This window comes from Gavia stellata, chromosome 1, assembly GCF_030936135.1.
Source record: "Gavia stellata isolate bGavSte3 chromosome 1, bGavSte3.hap2, whole genome shotgun sequence".
NCBI classification, from domain to species: Eukaryota; Metazoa; Chordata; class Aves; order Gaviiformes; family Gaviidae; genus Gavia; species Gavia stellata.
In genome coordinates this window covers 131,624,099-131,639,374 of record NC_082594.1, presented here as the reverse complement: position 1 = coordinate 131,639,374, position 15,276 = coordinate 131,624,099, and the positions used below count along the sequence as shown (strand labels likewise).

The following is a 15,276-nucleotide window of genomic DNA, read 5'->3' as shown; positions in this document are numbered from 1 at the left end:
TATCAGATCAAGCAGAAGTTTGACATTTATTACTGTTTAAGAAGAATGACTCAAAGAGTGATCTATATGCATAAATGAAGGAGATTCTTTATTTGTACAAAACATCTATAGTCCCCCTCAGAGTTAGGAACAGAGGCTGTTCGAGGCTGTTTGCCTTTCATAGTGCTGGAAGGGAACACCTAACAACAGTGTTAGCATAATATAGTTTTCTGAGATGCACGGCTGCATGCAGTCACTGGCTACATCAATAAGGCTTTTGAAGAATCTTCTTCATCTTTAAGGCCTTTTCTGCTGAATGTTTTGGCCTTACTTGGATTAATAGGCTCAGGAGCAAGCTTTCATGTTGTGGGGTGGGTGGCAGGTTCGATATGTTAAGCATCAATTTAATGGATGAAAATGATTCAGGCTCACAGCTGGTCTGCTGTACGCGCTGGTTGGTGGATACCGACTGATGTTTTCATCTTAATGAGGGATCCACTTACCGATTTGGGGTTTAGGTTTTGCTTTTTTGCAAATTTTCACTTTCTCCCCTTCTAGCTGTAAACAGCTTGATTTGTATTTGATAGGGGGAAAACGTCCTTCGATTGCTTTACCGCATTTGCAGAAAGAAGCGTTAGCCTACCAAAGGCCGTGTAAATTGATGGATTTAGTGTATTAGATTTTGCCGTGTAAAATGGAAATAATTCTTCAAGTCTATTCTGAAACTTTTCAGAAAAAACATACATATTTTGAGAATGGACAGAGCAGCTGCCCTGGGATTAATACACACTTACCTAAAACAGTATTTTTGCATTTTAAAAATAGGATGTCTTGCTCGAGCTGTGATGGAATCTTTACTTTAAGAAGATTCTGACCAGCTACCTCCCCATCTTAAGGCCACTACATGCTAAATTCTGTAATTAATGTAAGCGTGAATGCGCATTTGAAAAAAGATTGAGTTATCCTGCAGGAACAGCACTGTTGTCTTTGTGGCTTCTGTGACTCCCTCTCTGTTACAGGGTCCTGTACTTTGGAGCTTGTGCTAGCAAAGAAACTCGGTGGTCTCCATCATCTATGCACCAATTACAAAGGTTCTGTCTGGGTCTACAGAGTAGGTACTAAGGCCCTGAGAGAGACAAAACACTTTCCTCTTAGACGTATGGAACGTGCACGACCCATTTAATTAATTGGCAATATGGCTGGAAGAGCGGAAAGGAAGCTGCGTAGTTCTCAGTTATTCTTCTGTTCTCTGGCAGAGCAAATCAAGTCAGTCTTCGTAGGTGCAGTTGTCATACAGTGTGGTTTTAAAAGCTGTGGTGATGATTATGCAGCGGTCACAGTCATGTTTCATCATTAGTTACCACTAACTTTTTTGTAATAACTGACTTTCCCTAGCTCCATTTTGTATTCTCCTTGTCCACGGAAAAAATTATTATTTCCTTTTCTTGTATTAGCCTTTTATATATTGAAAAGTCATTATCTAGTCCTCTCTTGAACATCTTTCCTCTTGACTAAATAACCCAAATTCTTTTACTGTTTCCTAATAAGCTCTATTTTCATTGATTTTTTGTTCTTCTCTGTTCCTCTTGCCTGTATGTTTCTTGAAATGCATTGCCAGTCAACAGGGAACTGCCAGGGCTGAAATAGGATCTATCAGTTCAAGCTGTTTAAAAAAAAATAAATAGAAGTACTTACTATACAATAAGTAATCGTGTTGTCTGATGCCAGCACATTATTTAAAAGCTGGAGCCTGAGGCATTTACTGTTGCTTTTACAGTGAAGCCCCGCTGATGAGCTCAGCAGAGCACCCTGGTCACATCTGCGGGCTCCCATAAAAGGCATCTCATCCACCACTGCTTGTTGTATTTCTTGCTTTTCCCCACATCTCTCCAAACACGCTCTTCTGGACACTTTGCTCTGATAAAAAACCTAGGCAGCTGTCTGCTGGTCCTCGCTCCAGTCTGCATAGGTAAGCACTGTATCAAGCACTGGGTGGTTTTGAGATCTAGAAGCAGCAATGAGGTAGGACTGAGATGGCCGTAATGAAAAGTAAAGGCATGTCGTCAGCCAATTTTAAGTGTTTCCTTGGCTTCAGTCTTGGATGAGAGGGGTAGAGAGAGGTAGAGTTTCACCTTCTGATGCTAAATCGGCGGTACGTGGAGTCCTCAACCCAACAGAGGTGACAGGAGGGTGCCTCTAATCGCAGCAAGTTTTTGCAGGTACTGCTAACGTTGACAGTTGGACTAGATGGTCGGCGTAGGTCCCCTCCACCGAAATAGTCTAGTCTAAGATGGTTGTCTCAACTAGCAGTTACTCCTGTTGCCCTGACGCTCTGCTTTGCTCACATGTGGGAATGGCTGGCACAGCGATTGCCTTGCTTTAACTGTCCTTATCTAGATTCCTGCACATTTAGATCAGCTCAACCTTTATTTCATACACTCTTATTAAAAACTGCTTCCGATACTATAGTTTGTTCCCCAAAGCATCGTAGTACATTTCAAATTGATTAAAAGCTGGAGAGTGGTACGTAAATAGTTAGCCATTAAGAACATTCTCCTAGTGAGGCTGTTTCTAGGGATGTTCTCCCATTGAATATTCTTACCCTAATGTTTCAGTATCTTTTATTAATGAATAAGACAATAACGCGTAGCACTTCTAGAGGATGCAGGATCCAAAAGCTGAAGCTAAACGAATTCATGCCATGGATAATCTTTCTGAGCTATGTACCATTTATCTGGAAGTCGTCATTCTGTTTGGGATTAAGTGTTGAAGCTTGTCTGCACTGTAGAGGAACTCCCTTTAGATGACTCCCTAGAGATAGTTCTGTCTGCTCTTGACCCATCTGCTACTTAAAAATCTAAAAGTTCAGCATGAATTTTTGACACGTATTTATAGATGCAAATCAGGTAGTTTATATGTAACTGGGCCAAGATAGAGCTTTTAGTTCTCTTCAGGGTTTCTTTTTCCCCAATTACCATAGACTCCACCTGTATTATACCTCTGATTTATACTATGCCATCCTATTTTGATTTGGTCCTTTATTCAAGGTCAGAGCGTTATCTGAATTTTACTGCTAAATTTCTGCCTATTTTCTCAAAGACCCTCTCTTGTCAGTATCTGCTAAAAATCATTCAAGTCATATTGCCTCTGTTACTTCACAGTTCTATCAAATCATATTCTGAGGTATCCTCTTTTTCAGTGTAGACGTATCCCATCTTACAATTCATTTAGAGTACTTCCATAAAAGTTCGTTTTCCTGGCTCATTGCCCTCAGATCCACCTCCATCTCTCCATACTCCACTGCATCAAATGCAATTAGATGTCATCTTTAATATTCTTTTCTGGTTTATTTCATGTCTCACTAGTCATCTCCTCAAATATTAAGATACTGATCTTTTCCCACCTTCATAGGAAAAGTGAGTATGTTCTTGATTGTGTGTTTTTCAGCTACTTTTCAGCTGGCTTCTCCAGTGAGCATCTCTTCTATTCTCTTCCCGTAGACTTTCCAGAAGGAAGAAATCCTTTTTATAAATCCAGCAGAGCTGTCTTCTAGCCCTTCTTAAAGCTCTTATCTCTTGATTGCAGAGTATTGGTCAGGTAGTTGATAGTAACGTTTCCATAGTATGTCTGTGTTGCATAAGTTATTTTGGGGCATGGTAGCTCTTTTTGATACATGTTCGTGCAGGGCTTCAAACTGATGAGCAACGTTATCTCCAAATGAAGAAGATGCTGTTGCACAAATATAGTGAATACTGACAATGAGTTAATTAAAACATATTCTAGCAACTAGCCGGTAAAAACAGTTTTACATCATGGGGATCTACCAAATATGCCTTCGTGGAAAAGATGCTTTCTGTAGGCTTAGAAGGAACTTTCTCCCAGTTGCTTGTTTAACTAATGAACATTAGGCTCTGAATAAGGCTATTACAGATTTATGTTCCAAAAGTAAGTAGGAACAACGCTAGAAATAAGAGATTTTGTTCTGTCAGTGATTTCTATGAGTAATCAGACTTGAGAGGGAAGATTAAGCCTGTAATTATTTTTCTTATGCATTATCAATGAAGGAAAAGCTACAGGAAACTGTGTATATATGGTTTTGCATAGACAATGTTCATAAAAGAATAGGAATTCTCTCTGCACTATATATATATCTCGTTAAAAAGAGATTGGAAATGTGTAAAAGTGAAAATACTTGGGGGGGTGGGGGAGTTCTCTCTTGATTTTTTTTTTTTTTTTTTTTTTTTTAGCTCCAAAATGTATGGTTTAAAGAGTGCTTTAGAAAGCACTTGAAATTCCTAATATTGGTGGAGGGAGGTGGGAGGAGAATTTGTATCCTTCTTTGATAGGAACCAAAGTGCTGTTGCTGGAGAGCATGGAAGGAAAGAAATGAAAATTACGTGTTTTCTTGTCATGTTCAAATCTTAATGAAATTCATAAAGTGAACGAGTGAAAAATAAAGAAGTTTGTTTTTTTTTTTTACAATGTAAAGCTTTTCTAATACAAAGAGGTGGGTGGGGCAAGGAAATTTCAGTCTTTATTGGTCTTGGAGATAAATCAGACTTTAACTATTTGCAATTGATCCTACTATCTTAGGTTTTCAAGATCAAAGCAGTGCAACTGGCAGGAAAACTTCTTCCAGCCTTCAACACACCTACGGGTATACCATGGGCAATGGTGAACCTGAAAAGGTAATGAATTTTCTTTTGTGGGGAAGTGTCTTCCTCCCCTCCTTCCAACATAGAATTAGTGACAGCGTATGTCAGTTTTTCTTAGTAGCGGAACTATAGGAGATACAGGCAAATTGGCATTCCTGGTGCTTTAGAATAATTTTAAGATTTCAGAGAATTCGACATCATTAACTGCCATAAATTGTGACCATGATTTTTTTTTTTCTCTTGATTCTGCAGTAGGAAGTCAACTTGCCAGTGGAACCTGCCCAGTGTATTGTGCCATGTGTTGCCCTAGAGCTTAATCATTTTCTTTAGTCCTTAAAGAGAATTGTTTGCAGGCTGTGGTTGAGCTTATTGGGGTTTATGTGCTGTGTGAGCTGTATGTTACCTTCAGAAGTCTCACGATCTTTGAGAAGATGATGGGACTCGAAGATGTTTGTTCATTTTCCAGTTCAGCTTCGGTATAAAGGCTATAGCCTGCTGAATTCCACTGTGGTCCGCGGGGATGGAGAGGCTCCTTTAGGTGGCTGTGCAGGTCAGGCGCTGAGCTTGGATGGTCTGCATTGCCTCGCGGAAGAGGATTGCCTTGCCTAATGTATCTTGTGTTTCGTGTTCAGCGCTGAGATTTCCCTCGGGTTTTGAGAGAGTGTTTTTGATGCAAGGCGTTTTAAAAAAATTTATTATGTTCTTAAACAGTCGCTGAATTAGGTTGCATGTCTGGCTTGTGTGTACACTTAAGCAATTCAGGATAGTAAATAGCAGTTTTTGAATTGTTTTAAATTGTTTTCCTTTTAGGAGAGACATTTTGTTGTGCTTTGCTAGACTGCGAAGAGGTTTAGGACTACTTTGAGAGCACTAGCCTTCCGTTCCTTTTTGTGATCAGGAAACGATCCTGGCTTTCCTGGCACTTCTCGGGTGAAGGCTGTGGAGCTGTGGCTTGCCCTTCCGTTGGCGCAAGGCATCACCACCCTTGCCTGGTTTTCTCTGCTGTGCCTGTGCTGCACTTTCCCCGTTTGTTGGACCTCTGTACAATTAATATTGTGGCTTTAAATTTATCCTTACGCTCTTTCTGCATGGCACTACGGTTTACTCAGTCTTGTGTTCTTCCCGTGGTTTCATACGGCTTGTAGTTCCTCTGCGCATGAGTTAGTTTTTCAGTTTTGCCTTGTTTAGCCCGAGCCTGCGGCGTCATTCCAGCGCGTTTGAACGGCGCGGGTGGCTGTGCCTCTCAGGCAGCACAGGCGTCTGGTTCGCTGGCTCGAGCAACCTAAAAGGCAAGGTTTAAGAAGCTGAAAGCAGAAGACGCGTGGATACTTCGCCGTGAAATGCTAGCCGCATAGGTCGGGAATCGGAGGACCAGGGAGGAGGATTTGCAGTAGGTGGAGGGGAAAGGATTGGAGTGCCCGAAATTTCCTGCGTGCTGCTGTTGTTTGTGCATTGACTATGTCAGTCTCTTGGTGATGTACAGAACCCGCCGGCGTCACGGCAGAAAATACAGTGGCTGGCGTGCCGGCGGCAGGGACAGTGGCAGGGCTACGTGTGAATGCTTACCGTGAGGCTGACGTGCAGTAAAAGGCAAGACCGGAAAGAAATACTTGGGAAATTAGCGACTTGTGTTTTATTAGCTTTTGTATTCGTAACGAAACACTTCATTTTCTCTTTTTATGAGAGCTGTACCAAAAAAAACCCTGAGACAGGCTATGATTTTGTCTCTCTACACTCTCTAAACAGTGGTTGCTGTATTTCAAAAGGTGTTGTCCTGTCTCAGGTCAGAGCTACAAATACTGCTCCTTTACCAACATTTTTCCCTTTCCTCTTTCTCATTTGTAATTTAAAAAATAAGAAGACTTTCCTGTTTGATGGTAGTCTTACTGATAACTGAAATCTGGTATGAGAGGAGGTAGGAGTAACCTCCAGGAAAATGTAGTTAACTTCAGAAATTAAAAGGCCCCATCCTGAAAGGTGGTGAAAACTCCCGAGTTAGATTAAACCAGAGGTAATTTAGGAGTTATGACTTAGCAAGACGGTAGCTCTTAGAGTGCAAAAGATAGGAGGTATGTGATACTTTCTGTCGATACTTTGTGAGCCTGAGGAACTGGTACTATTCTGCCTACGGTAAGCGTTCTGTTCTCCGATGTAGATGCAGGTAGGGCCCCCTCCCGTCCTGCTCCAGTGTCTCATACTGGCTCGAAGCACATCCCACCCGGGTAAAGGGAACACAGCGGATGCTTGGCAGAACAAGGAGGGGGATGCTGCCACGCTCCTCTCGCCTGATAATTGCTGTTGATCCTTGTTCTTAGGAACGTGCAATGAATAAACAACAATCGAGACTGGGCCAAGTGTTATGCCATTGTATTTCTGTGACATCAACATATTACGTCTTTTAATCACAGGACTTTCTGTTGATGAGGTGATGGTGTCTTTTTTCCAAACAGACCCAACCAATGAACCAACCGCTCAATCAAACCACAACTCCTCTAATCTTACGTACGGGTTAATATTTTGCTGTTACTTGTTTAATTTGCAATGGTGGTTGTTACTAGTGCTGTGCACAGTAATTCTGAATTTATTGTTCTTTTCTCCCTTTTTTATGCATATTTGTTGGAATTCAGTGGCGTGGGTCGAAACTGGGGCTGGGCTTCTGCCGGCAGCAGCATCCTCGCCGAGTTTGGTACTCTACACATGGAATTTGTCCACCTCAGCTATTTGACGGGGGACCCTGTATACTACAACAAGGTGGGTCTCAAATTCAGGTTTTTATCATACAAGTGTCTTTTGTACTGTTTCATCATAAATTACATTAAAGACAAGTACCTTCTATATTGCATTCTATTTGCATTCTTAGTAGCAGGTAAATTTTTTCGTACTTGTATTTCTGTTACCAAATAGGTGAGTTTATCAAGCAGAAATTTATGACAACACAAGTTTTCTTATTTGTTTCAGCATGTATTTAAAAATTACGATTTTTAAATACGTTTAGCAGTCCGTTAATATATGTGAGCAGTCCTTTAAAAACAAAAGCGTACTGATCTGCAGGAAGCCCTCAAGAAAGCTTCTGGGTTCAGATTAAGAAAAATTACTACTTAAAAAAAATGAAAAAGAAAAAAGATCGGATTTAACTACATGCAGAAAGCAGATGAACATTGCTAGTGGTGATCCTGATTCTTGATTTCATTTAGGTCATGCACATTCGGAAGTTACTTCAAAAAATGGATCGTCCTAATGGACTTTATCCAAATTATTTGAATCCAAGAACAGGCCGGTGGGGTCAGCGTAAGTATTCTTATTTTATTCGTTCCTAATTAAAGCTCTGCTTCTTTCTTTGTTGCCAAGTTGGAGATCGGAAAAATTGTTCGGTAGGGCATGAAGAGCATTGCTTGAAAGCATGCAGCATAAAGGATTACTTAGACTTGAGATCTCCGGAACCAATTTTTGCCTGTCACGCTCTTCCGAAGTCACGCAGCTCAGTTTTTACGGTACTTTCTGAAAGCAGCTTCCTACCAAATCTGATGCCTAGCCTTACTTTTATCAGTCAATAAATCTTCAGTAATAAAGAATGAGGCTGAAAATAGTTTCCTCATTTTGATTTTGTTCCTGGTTTTGTTCTGCAAACCACCTGGTAAGTGGATTACTGTAAGGGAACGTAGAAGTAATGCATGTTTGTGATGGTTAAGTTGGAGCCTCTTCAACTGGTATTTGGGACTGACATTTACAAACGTCATCCTTCTACTTCGTGGCACGCGAAACGGCATGATGAACCTCCCTGCTGTTATCGATGCGTCTCTCATTTAAATAAAAAAAAGGGGGGGGGGCTTTGGAATGAAAAGAAAAAATTGGTTTTGTTGCTGACAATGTAAGTGGAGAGAGAACACACGAAGACAGAGACACAAACATGATTCCTTTTCCTGAAGTGGTTCTTCCAAGAGAAGTTGAGTGGTTTAGTGCTTTCATAGTGATAAAAGAGAACTCCTCTTCTTCAAGGTTTCTGTTACTATTTCTTTTGTGAATGCAAGTTTATGTAGGAAGAACAAGCAAGATGATCTATTTTTGACAGGTTTCAGGGATTTCAATGGATGGCTGTAAATATCCAGCAGAACATGTTCTGGCTTGCAAACTGAGAATTTTTTTTTTTTCTGACTTTGAGTCCAGTATATGTGGGAAATGAATGCAGGTGCCATTGCAGTGACTGTGAAAAGAGTTGTCTAATCCCATCGTTAAGGCCAAAATTCTCTGCAAGGAGTCTAATATCTCTGAGTGAATAGTGACACTTTCTGAGACTGCCACATGGATTGATGAGACAAATTTAGGCTTAACAATGCATCCAGAAAAAAGTGAGCAAATACAAATATTCGCCTATTATTTATTCAAAAGACAATTTTACGTTGTTCTGAAATAATTTTTTCTATTGCTTTTTTCTATTCCTAACCAATTGCTCCTGCGACTTCTGATAAAAGTAGTCTAATGCAGTGTATCACCAGGATTCTTTAGGCGCTTTTTGTCAGTGGTAATAATAATGCTCAGAATTAGCAGCTCTTGGGAATAAAATAATCCTGATCACTGAGAATAAACATACAGTGGAAATTTTAACTTTGCAGAAGTTTGAGGGAGCTCAAACATGCTATTTAAATGAATTTTGAAAGATAATACATTTGGGACTAAAGTTTAGGATTACAGGCTGAGGCTTAACTTCTTAGGATAAAAAGAAATATAACTTCATAGAGCCTGTAATTTTTCTGTGCTGCTCATTAGCCACAAACTTATTTCCTGGAATTTGGTGGTTGTTTGGTGGGAGTTTGAGCAAATAAACTTCCAAACGCAGATACAGATGTTCTGGTAGTGTTTCTAAGATTTCCCCAATGCAACAAGCATTTGTAAACCTATCTTAAAGTTTTGTGGGGACAAGATAGCAAGAATTCGTAATTGCATTTTTCCTTCCATAAACCAGGATGGAATGATGAGAAAGTGTCTTCGTTGTATCCTTGGTAGATCACTCTTTGGTGAATCTACTTGCAGAAATTTAAGAAGTTCCAGTAAACATGCACTGAAACACTGGACGTATGAGCTGGAATAGCTGAGGCTTAGGCAGGAATGAATTTCTTCTGATTCTCCTGCAGAGATGGTGTCCTGCATCACAGCAGTCAGTTAAGTAAGGGTGGTGCCTTCAGGCCCCACATCTCTGCTCCCCAGAGGACTCGTGTCGGGGTCTACCGTAGTGTTTCTGACTTGCGTCACATTGTTGGTATTAAGGGCAGGCAAGGCTTTTGTGTCCTCCTCAGAAGGTAATTTCAAAGAGCATTGTGTTTGGCTTGTTATATACTTTAGTACCAGAAAGGCTCAGACAAGGGAAAGAGCACCAAAGCATAACTTTTCTTCTTTCAGCATCTGGGAAAGCTGCCCTTTTCGTCTTCACTGTGACCTTTGGTTTGATGCATCTTATCTTTGTACAAAGTACTTTCTCCAGATAGTTTCTGAGAATTATTTCAGAACTCTTTATTTGCGTAGATACATGTAACTCTTGACTCTGACCTTTCTGGGTTTTCTTTCTTTTTTTTTCTCCGTCCTTTTAACATTTTTTTTTTTCCTCCTCAGACTTTTTTGGCTCAATTCTAGTTAGATTTTCTGTTAATCTGTACAGTGTTCCAACTAAGTCATGAAGGGTGTGAAATAGGTAAAATCTACATAAATACATACATAAATACACTGTTGAAGAAATATGGGATTTAGCTACAATATAGCATCATTCTAGTGGTGGGTTTATTTTCTATTTCTATACCCATCATTCTAGCGGTGGGTAAATTCTAGTGGTGGGTACCTTTATTCAAAGTCATAAAAATACCAGTGATGTGCACATAGCAGTCAGACTAATTAATGTTATTACTACCAGTTCATTATATGGAGAGTATTAAACAAAATACATAATGGAAGATTCCATTTAGGTCAAGTTTTCTCAGTTGTTATCATTTGTCTTTACCATTTAATTTATTGTTTTTAAAAGAAAGAATTTATATGATTTGAATAGAAGAAAAAAGTTATACTTCTGTGTTGTTTTTCTGTTAATTTTGTTCTAACAAGCTGATAGGTAAGCTTAAATACTTAAAGACAATTTCTATTGCAAGACAGATTTGTGGAAGAAAAGAGAAGCCTCAAACATTCTCTGTGGCTTTGGTGTGGCCCCACAGGACTGTGAGCTGGATTGTATCTCTACTTGCAACAAGAATTTTGTGGAAGATTCTTGCTAACTTCAACCTTGATACAGTATTTTGATACCTGCTCAGAGTTATTTGCACAAGGAGCCTAGGCACATCCTCATTCTGTGTTTTTAACCAAAAAAACCCACAAGGATTGCACCTACTTTATTTGATTTGCAATCCCAAGTATTAAATGTTAGTGTGAGCAGCTGATATGCCTTTTGAAATACCCCATTTAGAAATCTTCCCTTCCTTTTTTCCTCTTTGCTCCAGAGATGCGTGCAGCGATTTATGCTGCCATATAAATAACTTCTTTGCACATGTAAGGTCTCGCAACATACTGCCTTTCTTTTTTTGAATCTCAGATTTTGCACAATCTAAATGTCACGTTGTCCGTCGGAACCTTGTATGAACTGGATATAACTCAGAAATACGAAGTTTATATCTCAGCTGCTGGTGTTGGGAAATTAGAGTAATAAAATTCAGTGCTAGGTCTTACAGAAGAGGAAGGTGATATTTATTTGTTTACAGCGTCATTAAGCCAGCTGATTTTTACCTACTTTCATTGTCTCATAAGTTTAACTTGGTCATACTCACAGGTACGGAGATACGTCCAAGTTGTCTGGGCTCAGAGAAAAAGGGACGCTGGCTGGCCAGTCCTCTTCCCATATCTATGGTTCTTGAATGACGATGATGAGCTGTTTTTTGGAAAAATCTTTCAGGCCTTCTAGGGATCAGCAATTGTTATGGGGTTTTTCTATGCCTCAGAATATTGCTGTCTTTAGCCTCCATAGATCTTCAGCCACGTTGCTGTGTCTTGTCTGTTTTTCCTCATTTACGTGTGTTTTAAGCGTACATTTATGTGGCCTCTTCTCCCCTTGGGTTAGGAGAAGGGGAATGGTGTATGTAATATGCTGCAACCTTGTCGCCATCCTTCTGATGTTAGGGTGCAAGTTCTGACAAGTCACTTCTGCTGTGGTTTGATTTATCGGAGCGCAGGCCTTTGGGTCTCGATATAAACAGCGTGTTCGGCAGGTTCGCTGCTGGGGAATGATGTTCTGGGGTCAGTGCCCTGGGACATCCCGACCATCCTTTCTGCTCATTGTAAGCACCAGCAGAAGCAGCGGAACAAAGACGTGCGTTTTCGTTCAAACCAGTCAATGTTTCTGTTACAAATGCCTAAAAAGGTATAATCAGCGAAGTAACTTAGCAGTCGATTAGTAATTATGGTCTCATTAAGAAGGACGTGACCACGGCTTCCAGGTTCTTAACAAGTTGGAGAGATGAGTAGAGTCGTATCATGTGACATAAATTGAATCTATAGCCATGTCTTTGTAATGTTTTTATGAATATAAATTTCCATGTGCGCTTAATGCATTTGACGTAGCACTTGAAGAAGGGTTCTGGCAACAGAGTCCCTTCTTTCTTTTTCTGCCTGCCTCGTGAAGCAGCAGCAGCAGCCAGGGTCAGGAGCCGCGGCAGGTATGGCTGCACAGGAACTGCCGTTCCATCCCATCCTTTCTGTCCTTTTGAATGCCATAAACCCCCGTCCTAAAAACTGCCGGGTGAATGGCTTACTGGTCACTGCTAGATCTCCGTGCTTTTCCAGCGGAAATGCTTCGTAATACAGCTGTACATGACTGGACCCTTACTGCTGTGGAGCAGGAATTGAGTTCGTTATACCCGGGAGGAGGAAAATGATGTCATCTTTAGGCTAAGGATTTGTGTTGAAGCTTGTAAATGTGCAGGCATTATTAAGCGTGAGTGGCATGGCAGCCAGCTTTAATGGGTTCAGCTCAGGATTTGCCAGCTCACTGGGGCTCTTGCTAGAAGGCAGAGCTATAATGCCCACAGTAGTGTCAACAGATTCAATTTTTACTTACGGACTAAGGTGATGGTCCAGTAGGAACAGGTCATTTACAACACTTCTGCCTTGGGGTTTCAGTTTCTGTAAGACTGAAAGGAAAATAGCTGGCAAGAAGCATATTCTAACCTCACACAGTAACCTACAGTTAACTTTGTTAGCTCTTCATTTCACTTGGTGAGTGGTTGGTTTGGTATAAGCACCAGAACTTTGAATTTAGATTATTTTCAAAAACAGTGACAGTGCTTTCTAGAGAAGCCTGCTAAGCAGATATAACAGCTAGAATTTTCATTAAAAGCTAGGGAATTCAGAATCATGGAAATCAGTTTGTAGTGAAGGAAAAGTATTTTTTTAAAAAATGAAACTATGTTGAGAAAATTTCATTCTAGTTTGCATTTGCAAACAGGTAAGATGAGAATACCAACTAGACCAGCAATAACAAAGAAAACGCCAATCTGCATGTTGCTGCCAAGTCAGGACATGCCACTCATGTTTGCTTGTTTCCGTAAACTGGACGTTCTTCCTTTCTACTTTTCGATATCGCGAACAAATTATTGCATTTCATCTGGTTCCAACATCTCTTACACAAGTCATAACATTACTGAAGGCGAACTCAAATCACTCTGGCTTCACGGCTCGCTTCCTGCAACTGGGCCACCTGGGGAGTTACCTGGGTTGGTTACATAAAAAAGTTGTGTCAGCTTAACTAAAATTGGGTTTTAGGCTATATGTGGCTTCCATATGCAAGAAAATAACCAGAAATATCCATTCTATGTTAGCCTTCTGTGTTTATTACACCTTAGGGACATGTGGGCGCGTTAAGAAGTTACTGGAAGGTAAGCTAGCATGTGAATTTACGGTGCACGAGCTGAGCGTTGCTATTAGGAATGTGATAGCGGCTACTGAGATTACCATCGCTGAATGCTGAGGCGATGAACATTTAGGCTGCAGCGTGTCCTACGGCGCTTTGTTTGCGTCTCTTGCCGAAAACAAGCCCCTTCAGTCAGGTTTGCAAGTGGACTAAGTGAAAAGCCTGGTGAGGGGCACTCTGTCGGCACTTCTACAAGGACTCACCGACAATGTGCTGTTGGTCCGCGTACGTGTATTTAATGCACGGAATTTAAGTGCTGTGTTTCACGTACAAAGTGATTCTGTCATCTAAAGACAAATAAGAGGGTTCACACAGGTATTTAGCCTGCCTTAGCACCTTTAGGTGCTGTTCTCGCTTTCTTGCAGTTCCCTGCATCTGTTAGTACAGAGTAAGTAGAGGCACGACCAAGGTAGCTGAGTGGGGGAAATTTATATCCTCAGTTCCCCAGTTGTTTGTGCTGTAGACTAGCCTTTAAATACACCAAAGCAAATGCCTTTGTGGATGTGCATATTTCAGTTTCTTCAGGTAGTCTTTCATTTTCAACAATAAATGCTTAAATTAAACCAAACCAAGCACTTTTAATTTTAAAATGCTGCTTAGAGAAGGCTTCTGTGGATTTAATTTAATTGGATTAGATTTACACTTCTGTTAAAATGGTATAATTTTCACATGTAGGAAAAGCAATAAAACCAATTTTAAATTACTTCCATTAAATCAGTGCAAATACTGGGTGAATATTCCTAAATTTTTATGCCTGCCTGTACAGCTTGTTTTAGGCTAATGCTCTTGGGCTGAGCTAGGTAATTAACTGAACTGCTTCATTTGAACTCTTGCAGGTAATAGACAAGTCATGAGTAATACACGTTATCTATTTTCATTTGTGATATGACATTGTATCAAATAGATAGTACCATCTGTCTATATTTATTTGTCAGTATTTAAAGGAAAATTGAAAATAAATTTGATCTAAATGTTTGTAACGCACTTTGTTGAAGATGTTAACCCCCTGCATCCAGCAGACTCCAAGACCTGGGGATTCTTCCTTCCCAGCTATTGAAGCCCAGCCAGGTACAGGTCTTTCCGTCCCAGTCCGAGGGATGTGGCCGCTGCTGTTCCCATTTGCAGCTTTGGCCAGCAGTGAGGCTGAGGATGTAGCCTGGAGAGGTGCACACGTACACGGAGAGGACACTAACGCAGCCGCCCCCGTGGGCTGGCACCGACAGCACTGCCTTCGTAGTGCCCACACGTAGTGCTGCCACGACTCACGTAAAACATAGGTACAGATAGCCAGGTCTTGCTCCTCCTCCTGATGTTTGCTGTCAGATAGATGCATGCACTTGCACACTCTTCACGATCACGCTCACGGATCCTTGAAGTATCAGCAAAGGCTCTCAGCCTATCCAGTACCGTGCTTGAACCCTGGACCCCGTACGCAGCCATCGGCTGAGAGCTTGGGTCTTTCCAGATGCAGGTCGCCACCAGCTCATCCAGCTTGAAGTTTGCTAATGAATTCCACGTACACACACGCACTTCAGGATTAAATTCACTGGGAGAAACTCACACGCAGGGCTTTTTCCAGTTGCTGACGCACAGACCTAGGGCCCTGTGATGCGCTGTCTTTCTCCAGCCACGTAGGGTGCAGGGCTCAGACAGACAAGCGTGGTGATCCGCAGCCTGTGTACTTGCGACCAGGCCCTTTTAAAC

General features: G+C 41.0%; 1 protein-coding gene across 1 annotated transcript in view; it reads left to right on the top strand.

The window, feature by feature from the left end:
• Positions 1-15,276, top strand: part of MAN1A2 (mannosidase alpha class 1A member 2) — a 144,930-nt gene that overhangs the window by 83,318 nt on the left and 46,336 nt on the right. Inside the window, exons 6-8 of the mRNA XM_059836282.1 lie at positions 4,573-4,667; positions 7,262-7,385; positions 7,829-7,922. Coding sequence (XP_059692265.1) covers positions 4,573-4,667; positions 7,262-7,385; positions 7,829-7,922 — 313 coding nt within the window. The remainder of the gene's footprint in view (positions 1-4,572; positions 4,668-7,261; positions 7,386-7,828; positions 7,923-15,276) is intronic.